Below are 25,204 nucleotides of genomic sequence, written 5' to 3'. Positions count from 1 at the left end.
TTACTGATTGTATGGGGTGGACAGGTGTCTTTATGCAGCTAACAACCTCAAACAGGTGCATCTAATTTAGGATAATAAATGGAGTGGAGGTGGACATTTTAAAGGCAGACTAACAGGTCTTTGAGGGTCAGAATTCTAGCTGATAGACAGGTGTTCAAATACTTATTTGCAGCTGTATCATACAAATAAATAGTTAAAAAATCATATATTGTGATTTCTGGATTTTTTTTTTTAGATTATGTCTCTCACAGTGGACATGCACCTATGATGAGAATTTCAGACCCCTCCATGATTTCCAAGTGGGAGAACTTGCAAAATAGCAGGGTGTTCAAATACTTATTTTCCTCACTGTATGTCGCACTTTTATCCAAAGCACTATGCCACACTGTGTCATTCACACACACACATACACGCACGCGCACACACACACACATACACGCACACGCACACACACACTTTGACATGTGGACAGGAGCAGCTGAGGATCAAACTATGTTATGTAACCACAGGCAAACAGCAACAGCACTAAGTCTTGCTGAGTGAATATGTGGACAAATAAATGATTTACAGTATTTAGGGTTTGTTTTTAAAGTCTGCCCAGATTCTTATAGAGAAAGATAAATAATGTCCTCCTCTGTAACCTTGGTATGGTACTAGTAGGTTTCCTTGTGGACAGGCAGGTTGCTGTATTCTAACTCCTATTCATTATCCAAGGCTTGATATTGCTGTTATTTACTGTATTTGATTTTTTTTGTCCACTGCCTGTCAGCCTCCATAGGTGATAGAATTGCATGTGCGTGCGTGTGTGCGCGCGTACGTGTGTGTGTGTGTGTGTGTTTGCTGGTCAGTTCTTGGTAATAGTTTTTTTTGTATTGTTTGTGTGTGGTCACTTTCAAGTTTGGGTTTTGATGGGGATTGTTGTTTTTGTGTGGTCACTTTCATGTTTGGGTTTTGGTGGGGACGATTTGCAAAAAATGTAAGTCTGGCAGTCATTTGTTGAAGTACTTTTTGAGGCAAAGACGGACAAAAGGGGAAGCCGAATGACATATCTCAGAGGAGAGAGAGCAAAAGGGGAGTAAAGGCCCGAAGAGAAACCGCCTGAATAAAACGTGAGTGGGTAGGGACAATGAGATGGAGAGAGAAAGGAGTGGGAAATTTTGAGCCAGAAGGGGAAACAATCAACAAAGAAAAACTCTGAATAAGGGAGAATAGAGTAGGAAGAAACAGATGAGAAGGAAGAGCCTTAGTAAACGGAGAGAAATTGTTGAGCATGAGAGGAGAGAAAGAGACTGGAGGACAGACTTGGGAGCAGCTGAGGTTAACAACAGGGATAATGAGTGCAGCATCTGCAATGAGGCATCTGTAACCTGACCTTTCACTTTTTACAGCTACTTGCTCCAGAAAGATGTTTTTGTGCATGTCAATGTGTACTTTCCGTCAGCAGTTACACACAAACAGTTTATCTGAGCTTGTTTAGTCCTATTCAGATCAAATACACACAGGCGCGCATTATGATTCTCCAAATATAGTTCATTGAAAGGCTTCTAAAAGAAAAAAGTGCAGGCCACAACTAGAAAGTCGATACACACACACACACACACACACACGTCGACACAAGCACTGTGTTTTTTTCCCTGTGTAGTCCTTGTATTTAGAGCTGCACTGTGCATGTGTGCTGAATGTTAAAACCTAATTATTGCTGCTCTCACTCATGCTGCAGGTGACCTGTTGACACACCAGAGGGAATGAGATCCCTCTCAAAGCAAAGACATGGCACATAGCAGCTAAATGTAAGGACTAGATGTAGACACCAAAAAAAAGAGGCTTGCTGCACACCAAAAAACTCCGCTGTGGACCATCTTAAAATTAATGAATTTATAGCTATGCAATAATTTTGATGTGCGGCAAAGCCCCCATTTACATTTTTTGTTCTTACTGTATCCATTGCTATGACCAGCACCTGAGTGCATTATACTGCTGTGCAGAGGAATTCAGATTTAGAACATAAATGTTGTGTTTTTGCAGGCTTTTCAGGATGTTGTCCTCCTCAAATTGAACACATTTTGTTGTCACCACTGACAATAGACGCCCAAAGTCCCCCCCCCCACCGTCTCCCGACCAATTCCTCCGCTGTGAGCTTTGGGTAATGTGCAAGATGTAAGCTCTTCTCAGCTATTTATTTCATCTGTTAAATGAGATCTACATTTAGATCTTAAGATTCAGGTTTAGTGAATAAGAATTTGATAAGTGGGGGGAAAAAAAACACTCATGCTTCATTCTCCAACATAATATGTAGCACAGACCAAAATAGATTGTTGACAGTAACTTAATAAAAAAAAGTGAAAAAGCTTCACACTCCTTTGTAGTCTTTTGGCATGTTTTTCATCCACAAGAACATTTTGTCTCAGGATGCATTTGTAAGAAATGGTAATAAGTAAGATGTAGTCTATAAATAACACATTTGGATTCCACTGTTACAATTGTATTTTTTTGGCAACTCTTAACTTAATATCTTTGATAATTATTTTCCAGAATTATCCAAAAATGAGTTCTCCATGTACACGTATCAAAACCTAAAGTTGGGTGTCTCGGATCTTCATTGTAGGCAATCGTATGAGTGGAGGCTACATTCTAATGTGTGGTGCCAGATGGTTCCAGACAAAAAGAGATATCCTAAGACATGTAATTGACCATTTTCTAAACTAAATAACTGTAGCGCCGGGGGACGCAGCATTATGCAGAGTGAACAAATAAACAAGGATTTAGCTCTTCTTATGATTGACTTGTTCCCACACACACACACTCTCACACAACACACACACACACACACACACACACACACACACACACACACACACACACACACTGGTTTCTCAGCTCCACACTCACTCTAATTCAAGCTGCCAGTTTAAATTCCCTAGTTAAATATTCGGTTGTATTATACAAATAATGACGATGAACCTGAAGTTCTACATCCTTCCTAGACATTTCTGAATCACATTAACCAGATTTCCCATGATTATTACTTAAATTAATTAAATGACCTGTCATGCCACAAGAATGTGCAACTAAAAACAAATTGTTCCACAACCCACTGCTACAAGCATATACAATGTATGGGAATCTTATATTGCACATTTGTTTAGGATATAGATGTCTCTGCTTACACTGCTTGTGTGCTTTTCATCTTCTGAGCACAAATAAATCTCATTGTCCATAATACAATTATATCTTTGATGAAGAGCAGGCATCCCTTTATCTCAGACATCAGTCATCGGTCCTGAGACATAAGGGATCCATTGAAATTATCAACACTAATGCCCTGGCCTCATCAAATATGCATGACAAGCAAGTCAGTGATAAACAAAATCACGACTGAGGAGAATATATAAGCAGCTATTAATAAGAATCTTTCACCAATGTAGGCAAATTATAGCCTGGTGTTTTTTGTATTTCAAGAAATAATATGCAATATTAAATCAATGTTTGTGTCTAGTATTAGAAGTGGTGACCTGTAACTCTTCATTAAATTGAACAGGCAGAAATCTGAAGGAAGAGAGAAAATGTGTACAACTGCACTCTGTTTTCCAATAATCACCTGCGTCTTAGTGCTGCTTCATATCTCTCAAATCAAATATGTTGCACTGTGGACACACGCAAAGACTGGATCAAGAACACACTGTTCCATATTATATATATATATATATATATATATATATATATATATATATATACTCACTATACTACTGACAGTGTGTTGTGTTCTGGAGGGTATTAAAGTAAAGTAATTCATGACATTTCTTTTGTGTTGTATAATGTCTATTGCATAATAAAAGAATATAAATAGCAGTCCATTATTTGGCTGATGGACATGAGTAGGAACACTTATATTTCAAGGAGTATAACCCCAGATAGAATAATTTTCAAGTTCAAAGACAGACAATTACATAAGCAAGAGGGATTGCTGGTTTCAGAGAGGTTTCGCCACTCTTTCTGTATGGTGTCTGGAGTTATCATATTTTAATGATGTGCCCAGCACTGTGCCTGGCACTAAGAATACCGTACTGCATGATTTAGGAAAGGATTTTTGGGCAGATGGGATTGTTTGTGTCCCCACGGCACAACTGTCATTCCAGATTAAATGCTGTGAGGCCTTGTCAGTAACAACATGGCACTACTATTTGGCTTTCATCTTAATGAGAAACCAAAATAGAAGTACATTTTGCTGGCTGGTCGAGGGAGTGTCATATCTGCTCCCACTGTGAAGGGAAGGAAAAAATGAAATAAAAAAAAACTATGGAATTTTAATGGTGGCTAAGGGAAAAGTATCATATGCTGTCACATTCACCACTGGGGGTTTGTGTTGGTGGAAAAGTGCATGTGACATATATTGGATTTTTGTTGCTTCTTAGAAGCGTGATCAGAAACACAAAGGCATGAAAAACTGAATTATCTTATCAGAATGCAGCCTAGGAGCTGATTTTCATAATTCCATCTAGCTGCTTTGAAGAAAGTAAACACATGAAGGCTTTATCTTGATTTCAAAAGAAAACCGTTCCCTCCGCCACCCTCTCCGCTGTCTGTCAGACAAGAAATAATGTAGTTACAAAGAAAGTTTGTCTGGTGTCAATCTCATAAAAGCTATTCAGCTTTTTTTCAATGTGCAAAATACCCGTGTTAATACCATTTTATCAATGCTTTCCTCTGCTCTACTTGTTTTTTCCTATGAAAAATCCTTGTGCAACAGCTGCATTACAGCTATGCAAAACAAAGTCTTAAATTTGTCATGTTGTGTTTCAAGGAGGACAGAGGCCTGGAGTTAACAAAATACGTCTTTTGTTCCATCCAGGGAGCAACATTTATAGAGAAAGACTTATTGGGCTGTACTTTTGGTTGTCCATGAAGTTTTGAAAGTCTGCCACAGGAATATTCAGTGCTTACGTGTCACCGGCAGGTTTTGAATAATATTGTTTGAATTGCAGACGGTTTCCTGTGAGGATGCGTCCTGTGCTGTGTAACAGGATAAATATCCCCCCCCACCCGTCACAGCTCCGTCAGCAAAGTTTGATTCAAGAGTTCCTGCTTCATTGTGTCGGGCCTTGGGCAGGTCCAAGGCGTTGTCAGGGTAACATCCTTCCGTACAGGATCTGACACCTATGACCTTGTTGGATGGATGAGACGACTGGTTCGCCCCTGTCGATATTAGCCCTACAGTGAATCATACTCCTGTCTTTAATATTTAATGAAATGAAGGTTTGGGTCACCCATACAGGGACACAATCATCACACATTCTGTTGCTTCGTGGAAGTGAAGAGACGGAGGGTCAGTGTGTATTTGCATATTAAACCCATAATTCAATTATTGTATGTTGCACTCTTGCACTCTTCAGGAAGTCGTTGTGCAATGTTTTTTGTGGCGGTTATTTGGTTGTATTGAATTGTCATTATCCAAAGTCAAACAATATCTTAAAGGTCCTCTCTCTAAGATATCTCACACTACAGTATGTGTACGGTAGGGGTGGGAATCACCAGAGGCCTCACGATACGATATTATCCCGATACTTATGTCACGATACGATATTATTGCGATTTTAAAGATATTGCAATAGTCTGCGATATATTGCAATATATTACCTTTTTTCAAACTTCAGATTTTTCCCAATTTCAAATGATGTCCCGAAAGGACAATTTTGTCAACATCTGTTGTATCTAAAAATATACATTTCTCGGTTTGTTCATCACACTTCAGTTTTATTGGTGCAAAATGTGATTGTCGAGCAGACAAACTGACCAACACATATATCATAAAAGATCGATACTTGGCGTCTGTGTATCGATACAGTATTGCCACGAAAAATATCGCGATACTATGCTGTATAGATTTTTTCCCCCACCCCTAGTGTACGGGTTATCTACTTTGTAATAGTCCTTTGGCAGCCTTTACATGTCAAAGAGAGCTGAATGAGCTATCGCACCCCAGTAAATAGATATAATATTGCTTTAGCAATCAGCCAGCAAAATCAGCTTTTGCTGGCTGAAGGAAAGAGAAAAAGCAGATTTCTGATTGCAGCCAGCAGCATAGTCAAGAGCAGATGCAGGCCTGTACTATATTGCCTGTTACTTTCCATAAAAATGAGCTCTGTGTTTTTTGACATCTTTTGGTTGGTACATTCATCTTGTGGGGAACAATTAACCACTACATGAAAATCCTAAATCTTTAAACCTTGTATTTACAAAATCTAGTGGCCTAAATATATTTAGTATATTTATATTTAATGCATTTTTTGAAAATGAAGAAAGATTTAGAGCTGAAACTGCAGTTACCTGGCATTGGTAAGAGGTGCACGTGAAGCGTGAGCTGCAACAACTTTTGGAGCCTGATGACATCATTTTTCATGCTAAATCCTCATGCCGGATAGCCTGACAAGCCAGACCCACATCAATATGTAGAATCTGGGAACTCACCATTGACGGAGCTCAATCCGAGGGGCGGGATAAACGGTTGTCTTTCAAATTCCCTCTGCACGCAATAGGATAGCGCTACAACCAGACAGAGCAACAAAGAAGGTAGCGGAGCTAGTTGATAAATTCAACTTTTGCCGTATCCGGTTGGCAAAACTCCGAACACGTCTTCCTTTTTTAAGAATGATTTCAGTGCCGTTCTTTGTTCTTTTCTCAAAAAAAAAGCTTAAGTCTAAGTCTTCCAGAAGACCGCTGTTCCCAGCAGCAGCAGCAGCCATAAGCCCGCCTACTGACTCTGTACACAATGTGATTGGCCTGACCCGAGTTTGGTTTTTCCAGCTCGCAAGCCAACAGAGAGTGCCTAGACCCTCCTGGCTGCAAATTAAATTTGCTGGCGCTAGGGTGCGTCTAGATTTCTAGGCTACGTGCCGGGGACACTATGGTGAACATAAATCTAGCTTAAGATGTGTAAGTGGCCATTAAAACCCACAGCAGAACCAAGTTTCTACAAGACAACAGTAACAACCACAGTATTGTGAGACTTGCAATGCTCCCACCAGTCCTTTTTTAAATGTTTACAGTTTGTTTTCCTCATCAGACGATCAGACTAAACTCGGCTATTGATCTTGATGCGCTTGAAGGCAATATCAACAGAACTTAATATGTATTTTCCTTCTCTATACTGTAAAGTTAAATTGCTTTACCATTAATTCTAACTTCACTTTCTTCCTTTCTACTCTCAAGGTTTTCAATGGTATGTACTTATATCCAGCTGGTAATTTCAAATGACCACTTGAGTAACTTATAATTACATTATAATGTATTATAACAGTGATTATAATGTATTACTGACAACAATGAGAATTATAACACACTATGATCCTTGCAAAGAAAATGTCTGTGAGTGACCAACAATTACAGTAAGAAGTGTTATGATACTTGACATTATAAGTCATTATAAAATGCTACACAGAAAAATGCCACACATTGTTCTAGCCTGATTTAAAATATGATACTTTTCACTGTGTAATTTAAAAAACAAAAGGATATGGTTTCCTGATGCAACAAAGTGTGACCCGGCAGGCCAAAAAAAAACAGGATATGTCTGACATGAACATGCTGGTGCCCAAGTTTTAAAATGTCAGTCTTTTTAAACTTACAAAGACTAAATAGTGTGACTTTTCAAACCTATTAAACCTATAAAAAAACAAACAAGACATGAATGATAAAGTTGCCCTTCGAAACTTTTTGTACTGCAGTAGAAGGAGAGTAACATTTTTGTTTGGATGTTTTTTGGCAATGTACTAATGCACTTTAGATTTTAAATTAAGGTTATTTACATTCACATCCAGGTGTAGAAATTGTGACCATTTACAGTATAAACATGGATCCCCTTTTAGTGGACCAAATTGTATTGGACAAACTAAAGTCATAATATTTGGTTGCAAATGAATTGCAGTCACTACCTGAAGTCCTGGTTTCGGGGGCTTTTTTTCCTTCAATCTGGTCTTTAACAAGTGAAAAGTCAGGTGATTTAGGGTTAAGCACAATCCACTGTCTGGCCTAAAAAGTCATTGCTTTGCCTATATACTGTACTTAGGATGATTGTCTTGCTGAATTGTGCTGGTGACTATGTACACTATAGGAAGGAAGAGCTACTATTAAAGAATTGTTCATCCAGTGTATGGAAGCACTCACAAACACTTCTTCCACGTCTTGTTAAATTCCAAGTCTAGTTTGTTGGAAAACAGAGAACTACAAAACAAAAATGTGTTACTGTTCTACTTTCAAACCTCGCTGTAAACTGAAAACCTCTTTCTCATCCCATTTGTCAGACTTCAGTGCATGTGAACTCAGCTGAAGCACTTTTCATTTTCCATGTAACCGATCTACAGTAGTTTATAGGATTTACGACATTGAGGTTTTGATTGAATGAGTAATATCAGTACCTTTATCTCACCTAAGCCTGGTTGAAACAGCCAACAACAACACCACACAGCAATTCAGAAATAGGCTCTCTTAATCCTCTTCACTTCTGTCCCTCTGCTTTTCAAGTCTTAGGGGTCCAGTTGAGGGTTAGGAGACAGATGACTCCCCCATAGGATACATTGGCTGCTAAGTAGAGAAAGTCTGCCACCTAATGGAGACAATGTAGCACTGCATTCCTAATTCATTCTTTCACAGCTTATTTATCTGTTTCCCTCTTTCTGCCTTAATGTATCCTCTTTACTTAATTCTATGTGTGGCAAATAAATCAAATGAATGTTTTAAATTAAATTATCAGTTCAAATTTTGAAAGATTGGTTTAATTTATACCTTTCTTTTTTGTTCTCTTTTTCAGGTCCAGTATCTCCCACAGTTGAGGCTTGAAAGTGTTACTACAGTTAGTTCCTGTAGCCCGTAGCTTCATGGAGGGGTTTCCTGTCCATTGACCCATCAGGCTGTCTCACTGGACCAGCTGCCATGTCCGCCTGCAGCACCTTCACCGAGCACGTGTGGAAACCAGGCGAGTGCAAGAACTGCTTTAAACCTAAGAGTCTGCACTGTCTGGCTCAGAGTAGTGGAGGGAAGCCTCCTTCTGAGCAGAGGCCTCCAACAGTTCAGCAACACTACCCATCCCCTGCTGGAGCCAGAGCCAACACTAACCTTACCATCAACTCCCAGAGGGCTGGCAGTGGGTCTACCCGCTCAGGACACTTTCGTCCACCGGTGGCTAAGAAGCCAACCATTGCTGTTAAGCCCACTATGATGCTGCCCTGCTCCTCTGCAGGACTGGATTCAGATGGTAACCTGCAACGACCACCAAATGTAATAGAACAGGGCAAAACATCAGCCTTCACTGTCTGGAATCGCAATGGACTGAACCGTAAGAGGCCTGGTGGGCCCAGCAACAACAATGAAGGAGAGGATGGCAGTGAGGAGATTGAAGGTTATGGACAATTTAGCCCAAGGACCCCTAGTGGAAATAACAACAACAGTGGACTGACGGATGTACTCAAGGAAATTGCCGGGTTAGGCCCTGGCCCTAGCCCCATGCCCCTTTCCAGTTCCAAGGACTTGTTTTGGGGAAGAATCAGTAGTTCATACAGACGGTCCCTGGAAAGAGGCCTTCCAGCCTCAAGCTGTCTTGCCATGGGAAGCAGCAGTTATAGTGGTGGTGGGATTGCTCCAAAACGGGTATCCCTTAGCGATAGCTCTGAGGTCATTAGCACAGAGGGTGGTCGCTTTTGCTACCCCGAGTTTTCCGATGAAGATGATGAGGAGGATGAGGACGAATATGCTGAAAGGGATGATGATGAGCATGAGAGCTGGGATGAAAGTGATGAAGAGTTACTAGCCATGGAGATCCGTATGCGAGGCCAACCACGATTTTCAAATTTCCGCGCTGCCACATTGTCTCCGGTGCCCTTTGCTGCAGGGAAAAAGTGGAATACGGTGCCACTTCGCAACCGCTCACTACAGCGGATTTGTGCAGTGGACTATGATGATAGCTATGATGAGATCTTGAATGGATACCCCTCTATGGACTCCAATGGAGCTCTTCTTCCCTATGGGCCCCATGACATGCAAGGCAGTGGTTTCCTATCAAATTCAGAGTCTACCACTTCTCCAGAATCATCATCATCCCTTCCAGAGGATTCTCAAACAACTTCCAGCAGTGGGAGCAGTGCCCCCTGTGCTCTTCGAAATGGCTTGCGTTCTCCCACATCTTCTAAGGCACCTTGCCCCTTCACTTCTCCCCCCAAAAAGGAGCCCGTCCACAGAGCACTGAGTCCACTCAAGGTGACTGAAACACACAAGGCTGTCCTAGCCATTAGATTAGAAGACCAGGATGGCAAAGAAGGCATGCCAATGCCCCAAGCCCTTCCAGGTCAACCAGTCACTATTAGTTTTAGTCCCACAGAGGAGCAGGCTAAACCATACCGTGTAGTGAATTTGGAAAAATCGCTAATCTGTAAGCCTTATACTGTAGTTGACGTGTCCGCATCCATGGCCAACAAAGATGAGCAGACTCCAGACTCTACCCCAAAACCCAAAAACTTGTCAATGCCTTCCAGCCCTACATTGTTCTGTAGCACTCCTTTAGGTCAGCCCCTATCTCCAACCTCCCCTCTTTCTCCTGTGATGCCAATGTCACCCACATCTGTTGCCCTGTCAGGTACACCCCGAAAGAAATCAGGGAACATACGCTACCAAGAAGTGTGGACATCAAGCACAAGTCCTCGCCAAAAGATACCTAAAGTGGATCTAGGGTTCGGGAGTAATCCTGGCCCCTCCATCCCTACTCAACACTTCAGCCACAAGTCAGCTCCCACTTCTCCCATTGCTGGGCTGTCTTCCTCCCAAACTGTACCTGTGAAATCTTCCAACTTATCAGAGATCAAGTTTAACAGTTTCAATAATGCAGGCATGCCTCCTTTTCCTATTATTATTCGAGATGAACCAGCCTATGCCCGCAGCTCCAAGAATGCTGTTAAGGTACCTATTGTTATCAATCCAAGTGCATATGACAACCTAGCTGTGTACAAGAGCTTCTTGGGACTCAGTGGTGAACTGCCACAGCCAAAAGGGGTAGGTAGTAGGGTAGCCAGCCATACTTATGAGGAGATTGGATCATCTGAGAGTGTCCAGTCCTCCTCAACAGAGAAAACTATCTCTGCTAGAGGCACATCAGAGAGAGTCTCTTTTGAAGAGACAAAATCTCCACCTGAGGCAGTACCAAAAGCACCAAATGTACAACCTAGAACCACTAAAGACTCTAGCACTGTAACAAGCACTGTGAGGAGCTCCACAGTTGGGGCCCTCTCGCCCACTACATTAACAAATTCCCCTGCCATTCTTGCCATTACTGCAAACCTACCTAAAACCAGCCCTACTACCAATGCTGTTACACACACTTGCAAGACAAGTGGAGACGCTACTTGCAGTAAAGATGATAATACAGATGTAGCTTTGTCCTCTGGAACAGTGGTAAGCCATAGGGAGGAGGCCAGTGCTGTGCTTTTACAGATTGTGGCCTCCATCCAGCCTCCCCAGTCTCCTCCAGAGTCACCCTCAGCACAAGCTAATATCGTCAGTTCTGAGGAGCTATATGCCCTCCCACCTGATGCCATGAAGGAGACCCTCACCCGACCCAAGTCTCTCTTTACCATAACTGATGGCTGTCTTTCCAAGCCCAAGAAGGACACGCCCTCCAAAGTTTTGTCTAAATCCCAGAGTGCCTCTGCTGCTGTCCCACTCTCCAGCCCCCGGTCAGAGCCCAATGCCCCCTTCCCCCCTCCTAGATCTACATCTTCCCCTTACCACGCTACTAACATCCTCCAGAGACATTTTGGCAACTGGACCAAGAGCTCTGCCTCCAGTTCTCCTGTTCGACCTAGTGAAGGTGAAGCAAGTCCAGGTGGAGAGGGAAGACGTATTTCAACAGAAAGCTCCAAACCCAAACGCTGGATCTCCTTTAAGAGCTTTTTCCGTCGGCGGAAAGACGAGGATGAGCAGAGGGAGAGGATAGAGAGAGAGAAGGACAAAGGCAAGCTGGTTGGGCTTGATGGCACAGTTATTCACATACTTCCACCACCACCAATCCAACAGCATCACTGGTTCACTGAGGCCAAGCCAGAGGATCCGACCCAGAAGCCAACCATCATCTTCACCTACAAACCAGAAAGTGGCAACACCCCTGGTGACGGAGAAGGAGAACTACGAGTAGAAGAGTGCAGAGAAAATGCACTACTGACGCCTGAAGAGAGCAAGGAATCCAGACCTCTGAGCCCAGGGCAAACAGCACCCTCGCACACCACTGGATGTGATCTCATCAGCAAGGATTTTAGGTATTTGTTTTAATTTAATTGATAAAAATGTAATATTCTAATGCCACTGTATTAGAATACTGGGGGATAAACATGTAAAGCTGCTAAACTAAACACCTATTGCAGTGGACTGATAACTTCAAACCACAAATTGGCATGGCTATGATAGATATATCTCTTTGTAATTTGTAAATGAGGTTAGTGAAGATCAAAAATTTTATTTCATCATTTGCTAGGTACGCACATGTGCATGGAGTAGATATAAAACGTGTAGGATTATGGCCTTCAGACAGAATGCAGTTATGCTGCTATTGGAGTCCTGTAGTAAGATTGAGAAGTTGTTCCACCACAAAACAATTTAACAGATTTTTAAGAGGTGATGATACTTCCAGCAACTGTAAGAGGAATATTGCTTTTACATAAATAGTTCTTTAAACGCCTTTTATCTTTAAGGTCTGTAGTGGAATTCCACACGTTCTTCCTGCATCACCTCTTGCTGATCTAATGAATTATTTTGCATGCAATGCCCGTATTACCATTACCCACACGCATTCCCTTCAAAGCATCCATGGCGCCCAGCTTAAAATTAAGATGCTCAATCTTTGCCAGCTGCTCCTTAAAGTACCAGGGCTGCTTCTCTCGCAATACAGATCCCTCATCACAGATTCTAGATGTTTGATCTTAATTTGGCATGTCTGCTCATCCACTTGCCCCTCTAACTGCATGGGCTGTCTTTAATGTCATCTATTACCTGTACAGCAGGCTCTGTGCTCAGCGGTTCTCCCTTCGGGGGGGCGGGGGCTCAGTGTGTTACAAGTCATCCAACAGCAGTCAGATCAACCTTTAGTCTATTTATCACTGCTTTAGATGGCTTATTCCCTTTAGCTCCTCAATTTTCACCGAAGCCTCACACACATGCCACACTCCCAGTAATCATCAATCAACTTGGCAGTGTAAGTCAGTATTCTTGCATAATAAGTTAATTATTCGTCTTGGACTTGCTGTTGCCCTTTGTGTTTAATTTCTTGGGGTAAGTTTCCTGCAGTGTGAGTAATGGTGTCAGAAAAAGATAACCCAGATGTTTCGGATACACTGTATTTTCTTTTCTAAATTATAAGCTTGTTTCTGCGGAACGTGACCTGTTTTTGCCTTAGAAATGAAGCTAAGTGCCCAGAAATCTTCAAAGATGGTAATTAGTCAAATGGATGCTGCAGTGGCAAAAAAATCAGTAAATCAGGAAAGCTGTATAGTGAAAGCACTTCTGATAATGTGAAGTACTAATCACTTCGACAGCAAGTTCGATAATGCACCTTGAAAACATTACAAATCCATTTTCTGTTAATCATTGTTTTAGCACAGTATTTAAAAGCTTACTGTTTGTTGACAGCATGCAAATACATTTGAACTTCAGACGTGATTGGATCAATAGTTAATTAGGCCTAGTATGGTAAAACATATCTGTCGTTTTACTTACAAATTTAGGAAAACTCACTCTAAACTCCATCCCAAGTGCTGCAGTAGGTAATGCATTAATCAATTGTCTGACTCATCCCGATGTACCTGGCACAATTAGTTGGTTAGAATTTAGCCTGGGTAAACCCTGACGAACTTCCGGCAAATTTGAGATTTGCTCTGCAAGTCAGTCTAGCGAAGAGGCCATTCAAACCCATTTCCAATGTTCACAAAATTGAGGCACCAATCACAACTGCTGAGGCGGGCTTTACACCAATCACAACCGCTGAGGCGGGCTTTACGTGATGACGATAGCGCAGCGACGGCGAGCAGCTTTTTGTTTACATTCAACATGACTGCTACCGAAGACGTGCTTCACGTGCTCAGCGAACTGCAGGTCAGTGTGACATATGCCGATTTCATGCCGGTCAACTCTACAATTAACTGACACCATAAGTTATACGACTTACAATTCTCAAAGACGCACGCACACAGCACAGTCTCTTTTTCCTTTCTCTAAACTTTTCCGCGGTGTGAAGCGCGTGTCCGCGCTATTCTCCCACATGTCGGGAAGCGATATTACGAATCCCACTATGGCCACGCCAAGACCCGCCCTTCAATAGCGTTCACACACTACTATTGGCCAGGCGTCCATGCTTACATGTACAGGTCCTATCCCCTGACCAATCCCCTAACCCTAACCTTAACCACTCGAGGTGAAATGCCTAAACCCAACCAATCAAGCTGCTTCGTAGGGCGGGTCTTGGCGTGGCCATAGTGGGATTCGTAATTTTGCTGTCGGGAACGTCGTGAATTAACCTGCAACATGTCAGCTGTTTGGGAATTCTTCAGCGCGTGTGCAGAAGATAACAAGTTTGCAATATGCAACACCAGCAAGGAGAAAGTAGGGTTTGGAGGGACGACACCAAAAACCAAAATCACACTTTTTTTAGTGGATGTGAAAAGCGTCACCCGGATCGTTGCTCTGATTGGTTGAATGACTATCCAATGCGCCCAGAGGCATTTGAGTGGCGTCCGTTGGTGACGCCCCTCTGGAAATGAATTGTCAATGAACCTTTCCCAGACCCACTCTCAGTTACGGCTGAGAAGGGTCTGGTGTCAACCAGGCTAGTTGGAATTAGTAATTTCCAATTATGCTAAATTTAATCAAACATGTCCTGTATTTTCAGTGTGTGTAACATTCTACAAACAAATGTATTCCCCACCCAGTTAATTACAAATATATAATGCAAACTGACTAATTAGTAAATGTTTTGTAATAGTCCTGATTGGCAGCAAGCAAAAGAAAAGATTTTGTTATATGAAAGCTTCCGCAGTTTGAAAATACTCTTCGCTAAAGCTGAGTACTCTCTACAGCAGGGATCTTCAACAGGGGGTCCGGGACCCCTAAGGGGTCCTCAGAATCAATGTCAAAAATGTTTTTTTCAAAAATTAAAATTTCTTAACATGAATCTAACATTTTATTAGCAAATATAAATCCCCACTGATGATACTGTAGGCTTACTGGCCTATAGGTAAGGTAGTCACTTAGATATCCATCCCCAGATGCAGTTCATCCTAAGGATTCACTGTGCCACATTTGTTTTAACATAAAAATATAATTTATAAAATCATGCCAACAATTATCAGGCTATTTTAATAGCTTAGTATTCTAGGCAAAAAAAATTTGTATAAAGGTTTTAGGCTGCCCTACACGTTATTGTAGGCCTAATTTAATATGCAACTTCATTTTATGTAGCAGGGACCCCCTACTACATACAATATATGTAGTAGGGGGTCCCTGCTCCGTCTCTCTTTCAGTTAAGGGGTCCTTGGCCTAAAAAACGTTGAAGACCCCTGCTCTACAGTATTCCCTTATTACCTCTTCCTGGGCTGTCATGTTATTTTCTGAGTGAAAAAGGCACATTCCCTAATTTTGTCATGTATTGTGTTATCAAGCACAGAAAACTATTTAAAACATCATCTGGACTTCCATGTATTTTGGGGGTTGTATTGGGAGAGTGTCATTTAGCATCAATGTGTTTCCCAAAATGTATCAGGTAGCCGCCCACATGATTAGTAGGAATAGCACTGTGGAATTGTTTACTTAGCATTCGTCATACCTACAGTTTTGCTCAAGTACAATTTCAGATGTTCTTGTTCGTCTTCTTATCTGATCCGTCACACATCAATTTTCACCTTGCACTACCTTTACTGTATCTGTTTTTTCTCCTCTTTTTGTATCCCTGCGACCCTCATATTATCCATATCTTCCCGGTGGTTTTCAAGGTGCATGGCTTTCTACAATCACTGTCTCTGTTTAATGGAATTTTTGCTCCTCTTCCATGCCACATTTTCCTCCTTTGAGCCCGGAGCACTTTGAACTCTTGAATATTTCTCTCCTTCATTCTGTCAAGAGCTCGTCCCCATTCTGTCTCTTTTCTAGCTTCCCTGCTTTTTCTCTCCTAAAGTTTCAGCTCTACTCATCTATTCATTTTCATAAGTTTCTGTCTCTTCTCTAACTTTATAACACATGCTACAAGAATCAAGTATGCACTAGTTTTGCTATTCATTTGAGATGTCTAGGTAATACCATGCTAAAATTGGACATATGATGCTGCACTGTATGGTAGAGTACCTAGTACATTACCCAAAAGTTCGATTCCAAAATCTACAAGTCATTAATCAGAGCAAGTTGTTGTTCTCTCTCATTTCCACCCAGAGGATGATATATATATATATACACATACATACATACATACATACATACATACATACATACATACACAGTACAGGCCAAAAGTTTGGACACACCTTCTCATTCATGTGTTTCCTTTATTTTCATGACTATTTACATTGTAGATTCTCACTGAAGGCATCAAAACTATGAATGAACACATGTGGAATTATGTACTTAACAAAAAAGTGTGAAATAACTGAAAACATGTCTTATATTTTAGATTCTTCAAAGTAGCCACCCTTTGCTTTTTTATTAATAAGGGAAACAATTCCACTAATTAACCCTGACAAAGCACACCTGTGCAGTAAAAACAATTTCAGGTGACTACCTCATGAAGCTCATTGAGGGAACACCAAGGGTTTGCAGAGTTATCAAAAAAGCAAAGGGTGGCTACTTTGAAGAATCTAAAATATAAGACATGTTTTCATTTATTTCACACTTTTTTGTTAAGTACATAATTCCATATGTGTTCATTCATAGTTTTGATGCCTTCAGTGAGAATCTACAATGTAAATAGTCATGAAAATAAAGGAAACACATGAATGAGAAGGTGTCTCCAAACTTTTGGCCTGTACTGTGTACACACACACACACACACACATATATATATATATATATATATATATATATATATATATATATATATATATATATATATATATATATATATATATATATATATATATATATATATATATATACACACACACACACACACACTGTATTTATGTATTTAATTTATTTTCTACTGCATCCTCAAAACTAATCTTATTTTTCAAAGAACAAAAAGCAATAAGAACATCTTGCTTCAACATTAAAATGCTGAACAGCTGTTTTCAATAAAAGCATTCCTTCACTTATTTTGATACCAAAAAAGCAACCAACAACATTTTCTTGAGTCATTGATTAAGCACATATTACAATTAGTTTTTGCAGTATTGTACTAGACACATTCACATACTGTCTAGCAACAAACATATAAGTCAATGTGGAATCATACTAATGTCTCTTACAGACCTTCTATTGTGACCCTGCTGTTTATAGTATCCACTGTCAATGAGTAACTCATTTATTCACTTGGTGTGTTGGTAGTAGGTTACAGTGTTACTCCACTGTCTATTTGATGTTTATCTTAGGTATTGGCACATGGTTTTGAGTTGATCCATAAAAAGAAAATAGCTGAACCTCTCCTTTGGTGCCTAAGCTTCCTTCGGTGGTGGGCAAGAAGATGTGACAAAAATGAAGTCTGCAGAAAGAAGCAGACGTTAACTACTATAAATAAATTTAATTAAAGGGATAGGAAGTGTTCTTCAATAGCTTGTCTGATTGTTTTAAGGAAAGCTGTATAGATTTTATTTTTATTCTTTTTCTCAAATCTGTGCATATACAACTACTGGAGCTTTAAATGTTTGTTTTTTTAATGTTTCTGAAAAACTGGACTTTGTGCAACCAAAGCTGTTTCTAAAATTAGCTATTTATTAGTTCATCCTTGCTGTTTAAAATATGTCTCCATAACATATTTAAATCCCACTTGCTTGCACTACCCACTATTACTGACAAAATTGTAATATTGTTTGTCTCCATATGAAACAAAATATATCTGGTGCAAATTTATTTTGCAGTCAGTGAAAGCACTTTTTATGTTACATAGTCTTTTTAAAAAACTGAACTGACACAGGTCATTCTACAGACTTTTTGTTATTATTGGCAGATGAGGGGTTAATCCTACTTAGGTATTTTTTTTCTTTGACTGGAAGCAGTTATATTGGCTAACAGTGGGCGTGCTCTTCAGTGCTAACAGACACACATTACCTTAGGAAGGTAAGATCATTCAAAGAGGGAGAAACCGAGGAAGACGAGGAAAGAACAAATTCAGGAAAATACTTTTTGATTCTTCACAGCTAGCTAGCTGCTCTCCCTAGAATGTAAATTCAACTTTGCCTCGTATTTCCAGATGGGAAGCTGTGTGAGCCAGTACAGTGGGTAAGAACGGAAACCCTTTCCGTCATTCTTTCCTGTAACTATCTGTGTGTCCAGGCCATTTGAAGTCATATTGACTTAGTGGGGAGGAGATTTTTTTTTAGATTATGTGATTTCTGTTTCTGGATCAGAGATTGTTCATTGGTTGCAACATAAGTCTAAGAAACATTGACATGCACTGGGGCAGCTTCATGCTGTCTGAACAAGTCAGGTCCTGACGTTGAAACATGTAGCATAAAAGGTATTTATTATGTCAAGGGCCTCTCAAGGTTTGTATTCGCACTGGATGTTTTGTTCATACAGGATCGTGTGCTGGAAATTGTCTTTTTTTGTGATTTAATGCTTGTTTGGTTAGTTTTGTAGCTGAATGTGACCCATTAATAGTCTGGTTTTCAGTCAGATTAATATTAGTTATACCCTTGTGTACGATACAGTACAGTATGTCCAGTTAGTTAAATCCAGAACCATGTTATGAACTCTATTCCTATAGACCAGGGGGGTCAAACTCAACTTCAACTTCAATAAAGGCCACACTGGAAAATGAGAATCACATCAAGTTACTGCTTTGTCATCGAAAATGTCAAATATGTTTGACTTTATTATTGCATGTCTCATATAGTCTTCTCTCTTACAGTTTGGTCAGCTAAAATGTCGAAAAAAGAATCAAAAAGGTTAAAAAAAAAAAAAAAAAAAAAAAAAAACTGACAAAAATTAGGCCAAAATGTGTTATGAACTTACATTGATATGTGGGCCGGATCAAAGTTTGCGAGGGGCTGGATTTTGCCCACGGGCCTTGAGTTTGACAAGTGTGCTGTAGACAGTACAGGGAAGAATAAAAGAGGTCAGGTCACCAGCAGTTGTTTTGCCAATTTTTTTGCATTTGATTATATGTGTATGCTGTTTTGTTTGCATTTTTACTCATTTTTTACGCCTCTACCTTTTCACAGTTTACTTACTCTTTGTTTTTTGTTTGGCTCACAACAATTTGATGGGCCTTTTATATCAACTGTCTACTGCTGGCAAGCTGGCAGGGGCTAAAGTAATGCATTGTGGCAACTCAGAGGCTATTGATCGACACTCCTTTAAAAGAGACACAGAGGGCTTGTGGTCTACAAAGACGGATCATAAACATGTCAGATCTGGTGTTTTCCTCAGACTCAGAGCCCCAGGGTAGGGACAGACACATGGGCAGCTGGGTGTTTTCCTTGAGTGCTCCCTTTGCTATCACGTCATGTCAAAATATTGCAATAGCACTTGTGTTTCTTATAAAGAACACTGCTTTCATATGAAATCCTTACTGTATCTCCAAACTGCCAGTGTAATACCAATTCCACAAAATGACTGTATGATAGTATTACAACTATATTGGTGTTAGTATCAGTTTTAAAATGTTTACTTAGAAAATGATAGTCACGCAACTAAAAAAATATCTTGGCCCAAATGTATCTAAAAGTATATGTATGTTCTGTTGACGATACATAACTTTTCTAGGAACAAAGAATGGGATTGTTTTACCATTTAGCGTTCTTTTAGATACATATTGCTGTGAATTTTAAACTTAATTGCATGTTCTTTCTGCATCACACTTCTTCAACAATTACCTAAAATGATTATTCAGACAAATGTCTCTTTGATATTTTAGGACAAGCAAGGTGGCACACACGAAGGCTTTAGAAGTTGATTTGACACTTTTATGAATAACTGGCCAGCTTGTTGGTGATGAAAGAATTTTCTTTTGTTTTTACTAGTGCACTAGACGCTGTAAAGAGAAGTGTGCTACAGGCCACAAACATTCAATTGGACAAGGTCGTCTCTTGAGCTGTTCTTTGTCTTGACCGGGACTTCTGCCTAAGATCACATAAATCACTAGTCATTAAGCAACATGTGTAATCACAACTCCAGTCAAAGGAAATGACACATCTGATAGAGGCCAATACAAACATTACTGCCACCCTGCCCCACCCATTACAACACCTGCGGCTATGAAACCAGCTCTGTGAACCGTCTGTGAAAGATAAATAGGCAAATAAGATTAGAACTCTAAACCGCAGTGCCAGAAAAGTAAACAATATGCCACCACAACAGAATCTGAAAATTTAGAGCCAGCCACTTGCTGAACAGCAAGGTAGAAGGTATTTTGTGTATTAAAATGGGGGTTAAAATCCACAATTGTTTTGAATACAGTTTAGAATGTCACCCAACCCAACCTGGGTGGTCACAACCTAGGTGGCCTGAGACTGGAATGTTTCACTCAAGTCACATTGACAGGCCGCGGCAAAACTGTTATCAGATCAGAGGGCAGTACCAGGGTCGCTTTGGGTATCTTATTTACTGTGATCAGACGGGCAGACTGATCCCAGATGGCTAGCTGAAACACTAGCTGTTGAGGTTGATAGAGCAGCGAGACATAGATACCCAGGTGACTGTGAAAAAACATTTTATGGCTCTTTTTGTTTTTTGTGCACCTGCACCAATCTTTCTTTCTTTAAAGGTCCCATGGCATGAAAATGTCACTTTGTGAGGTTTTTTCACATTTAATATGCATCCCCCCAGCCTGCCTATGGTCCCCCAGTGGCTAGAAATGGTGATAGGTGTAAACCGAGCCCTGGGTATCCTGCTCTGCCTTTGAGAAAATGAAAGCTCAGATGGGCCGATCTGGAATCTTGCTCCTTATGAGGTCATAATTTGGCCCACCCATAAGAGAGAGATCATGACTTTCAGACGAACAAAGTGGCAATTGTTCAAGGCCACACCCCCACCCTCCACCTTGTGTGGCTCCCCTCTCTCCTCCTCAATAACTACAGACACAGAAATGGCACATACTAAGGAAAGCTCATTGTGGGACTGGCTCTAGTGGCTGTAATTCCGCACCAAGGCTGAATTTCGAAAGATACTTAATATACAATATTAGAGGACCACTAAGGTCTATATAAAAGCATCCAAAGAGCACCATGTCATGGGACCTTTAAACCACAACCCCGCCGTTGACACGCAGGCCTCATGGGCAATTGTGGTCATGTCTCTCAAAACACGGACTCTTTGTGGCAGACCGCCTGTACAACTTGCATCTCTGGCAGCAGCGAGCTACACTTTACGACAAGTCTCGTCATAGCATCCCCGGGGCTTTCACCCTGTGATTGGAGTCACTGTGCAGTCTCAACACTCTCAGTAACTGTAAGATATGACCCAGATTTCTAGTGTCCACAACTCAGCTGGACCACTGTCAGTACATATGCTACATATAAATTATATAGCAACCTGTTGTAATAGGGAACATTATTTATTCATCAACTATGAAGTCATCTAAAGAGCAGCATTACTACTGAGACATAAACGCAACCAATCATAAAGAGGATAGGCATCTTATTTCAGAATGCCACACTCCATAATGCTCACATCAAATTCTTTATGACGGTCTACATCAATGTTGCTGCACTTTAAATATGTCATTCAGCACCCATTAGGAGATTACAACTTTTTATTATTTAGTCTACCTTGTTAAGCTTCAGAATGCCTCGATACACTCCTACATCTGTGTTAAGTATTTGATGTTTTTTCTTTTAAGACCGCTAATTATCACGTTCAAGTCTGCCACCTTATCGTCACACCTTTCGGTTAATCCGCTGTGGCAGATGAAATTCATCTCACATCTTTAATCACCTCAAATCATAGCCACCCACTGTTACAGAGGGATCTTCAAAACATATCATCACACACCACTGTGACCTTTCTTACACCTTCCCTCAGGCAATGTATGTGTAGTTGCATATAAAACACACACAGTTTCAAAAGCCCCCCCCCCACTTAAAGCTGATCCAGCTCTGATTCATCACTTGCTGAGTTGAAAGAAGTGAGCTGATGAAGTGATGCAGCCAGTTATTCGAGAGATTCAAAAAAACTACCCAGATAAAAACATTGTTGCATGTGTTTTGTTCATATCCTGTGATGTTAGATACGGTTATCTGTCATAAACAAAATGAACAATGACAGACTAAAGCCCTCATCAATGGCAGCTCATTTATCATCAACAAACACTACTGTCTCAGCAATATAGCTCGCTGTTATTATCCTGTTCTTTTCTGACTTGTTTTGCAGATATTTTAATGCAGAATTAAACATCATCACCAACGATAATGAACAAACCTCAAAGCAGTGGGGAACATATCATCATAGATTACCAAACAAAGGGAGAAGGGAAACTATCCATTTAATCAAACTGTTATTGGAGCAAGTTTTCCACATTTTCATAACTAAACGAGCGATGCCTCTCTCTGTCATCTGCAGCCAGGTACCAATCAGTGCCAGCAATGCCAGGGATCTGGAGCTGCCCCGTGCCGCCTTCCTGCCTGCCAAAGTGAATCTGGGGCTGGTGCATGGGGAGGGAGAGGAGGGCCGTGCCAACCAGGTTGCCACGGCAGCCTCAGCCAGCGAGTGCAGCGCCAGCCTCGGAGAGCCAGAGGAGGACGGGAATCACTCCCATCACTCCCACTCGCCTGCCTCCAGCCAATGCAGTGCTACATACAGCAACCTGGGTAAGAACGACCCATGCAAGATGAGCTGTTGGTTTCTCACAAGTGTGTGTATGTGTGTATTCCTGTTGTAGATGGCTTATATAAAGCTTCAAGCATTTACTTAAAACAGTACTTAACTGTGCTGTGTAGGTAAGTGGGGATACCATAAAGTCAGCAAGCTTTTATTGTTAAAAAATGAGCACGTTCCTTCTGCGTTGGACTGATTTTCTGCTAATCCACTCAACAACAAAATGACAGCACACTAAAGTATGACTTTCACGATTTTATGCGTTAACTGATTTTCACCTGGATTGTATGTCGCACAGCTTTCAAAATGTGTTTGTTTCCTGTTGCAAAAGACACTGTTTGCTGTAATTTACAGTGAAAAGGATTCTCTTGCAGCTTAGGTTATACTCCTAAAAAAGGTGAAGAGAAACATGGGGAGAAAATGCAAATAATCTGCTGATTTTGCACCACAATCCCTCAGAGAAAAAAAAAAAAGAGCTATGCATGGCTAAACTACACAGTGTTGGGGCAGAAAATTGTATTTGTCAAATTTGCATCTGTTTTTCTGTATTGATTTGTATTTTATAAAACTGAGCACAGATTTAGTTTTTTGAACAAAAAAGAAAGCATCACATGTCTCCATACAGAGGTTCTGTTTAGCATTGTTGTTAGGGTAACTGGAGTCAGTGGATGAATATTGCCAAAATATGTCACCTCCTGGTTATTTGCAGTTCACTTCACTCCTAAATGGCTGATTTTACTTTTCTTCAGCATCAGCACACCTCCACATGTGACAAGTTATAATTGATTCCCTGCTAAAACAGCTGGCGCTCTAAATCTCGACACATCTTGTCACACACAGCCTGTAGCTTGGAATCTGGAATAACTTGAAATATGTTATTTCAGCTAGAGGTGGAAACCTGTGCCCTGAAGTTAGTTCTCTTTTTGTGGAGCTGTAATTTACAGTGAGCCATTTGTTTTCATTTGGGCATGCAGAAGTGTACAGAGTGGGCCACTTACTCACATACTGTACATGAACAGATTACCTTCCTGTTTTCATCTAAATCCTGGTCTTTGTATTCTTCTCTGTCTCATTGCCTTGGTCCTTTTCTCTCGGTGTGTTTCTGAAAACCATATTTGATATGATTGATGAGTTTAAAGGTCCCATGGCATGAAAATTTCACTTTATGAGGTTTTTAATATGAACATTAATATGAGTTCCTCCAGCCTGTGGTCACCCAGTGGCTAGAAATGGCGACAGGTGTATACCGAGCCCTGGGTATCCTGCTCTGCCTTTGAGAAAATGAAAGCTCAGATGGGCTGATCTGGAATCTGCTCCTTATGAGGTCATAAGGAGCAAGGTTACCTCCCCTTTTTCTGCTTTGCCCGGCCAGAAAATTTGGCCCACCCATGAGAGAGAGACATCATGGCTTTCAAACGATCAAAGTGGCAGTTGGTCAAGGCCACACCCCCACCCTCCACCTTGCTCCCCCCTCTCTCCTCCTCAATAGCTACAGACACAGAAATGGCACATCCTAAGGAAAGCTCATTGTAGGACTGGCTCTAGTGGCTGTAAGTCTGCACCAAGGCGGAATTTCGGGAAAAAGACTTCAGATACAGTATTAGGGGACCACTAAGTCCTATATAAAAGCATCCAAAGAGCACTATATCATGGGACCTTTAAAGTAGGGCTGCACTAATAACCACATTACAAGAATATGTACTGCACGACTGATCACAGCACTGCTATTAGTGTCATAAAAAGCTTTTATCCTCATATCTGAGACTTTATATTATTACACTGTCTTTGTTCTCTAAATATTCCTAATTGTCTAGCTTTCCAGTGTAAATGAGCAAAGTGAGTGGAGTCAGAGAAGCTAATTTAGAAAATAGATAGAGAGAAATCGCTTCAATTGTGTATTTCTGGATGTCTGTGACATCATTTGAGAAACCGAAATCTGCTTAAAGATGAAAGGGTCAGGATGCACAAGCACATCTATAAATCCTTGCAGGTGTTCCCACTATCCCAGAAATTGAGCATGCTGCTGTCTCATTCTCAATTCTACTGTTATCCTACACGACGAGCTGTTTCAAACCACCTTTTCGGGTTTTGAAGACCGTTATTTCAAGTGGTTAAAAATGAAGATTTGGGAGCGAGACAGCAGTGGGCAGATATTTCTTTTTCTTTTTGAAAGCAAGAAATCCAAATGGAAAGAGAGACTCCATTTTTTTTTTTTTTTTTT

General features: G+C 40.7%; 1 protein-coding gene across 4 annotated transcripts in view; it reads left to right on the top strand.

Annotated features, from left to right (window-relative positions):
- peak1 (pseudopodium-enriched atypical kinase 1) overlaps positions 1-25,204 on the top strand; it is a 127,998-nt gene that overhangs the window by 86,804 nt on the left and 15,990 nt on the right. For all 4 annotated transcript variants that reach the window (XM_028584500.1, XM_028584499.1, XM_028584498.1 and 1 more), the window contains 2 exons: positions 8,804-12,293; positions 22,729-22,976. In XM_028584500.1, the coding sequence (XP_028440301.1) occupies positions 8,926-12,293; positions 22,729-22,976 (3,616 nt within the window). In that variant the 5' untranslated portion in view covers positions 8,804-8,925. The remainder of the gene's footprint in view (positions 1-8,803; positions 12,294-22,728; positions 22,977-25,204) is intronic.

The sequence above is a fragment of the Perca flavescens genome, chromosome 8 (genome assembly GCF_004354835.1).
Source record: "Perca flavescens isolate YP-PL-M2 chromosome 8, PFLA_1.0, whole genome shotgun sequence".
In the NCBI taxonomy this organism is placed as follows: domain Eukaryota; kingdom Metazoa; phylum Chordata; class Actinopteri; order Perciformes; family Percidae; genus Perca; species Perca flavescens.
This window is presented reverse-complemented; position numbering and strand designations above follow the sequence as displayed.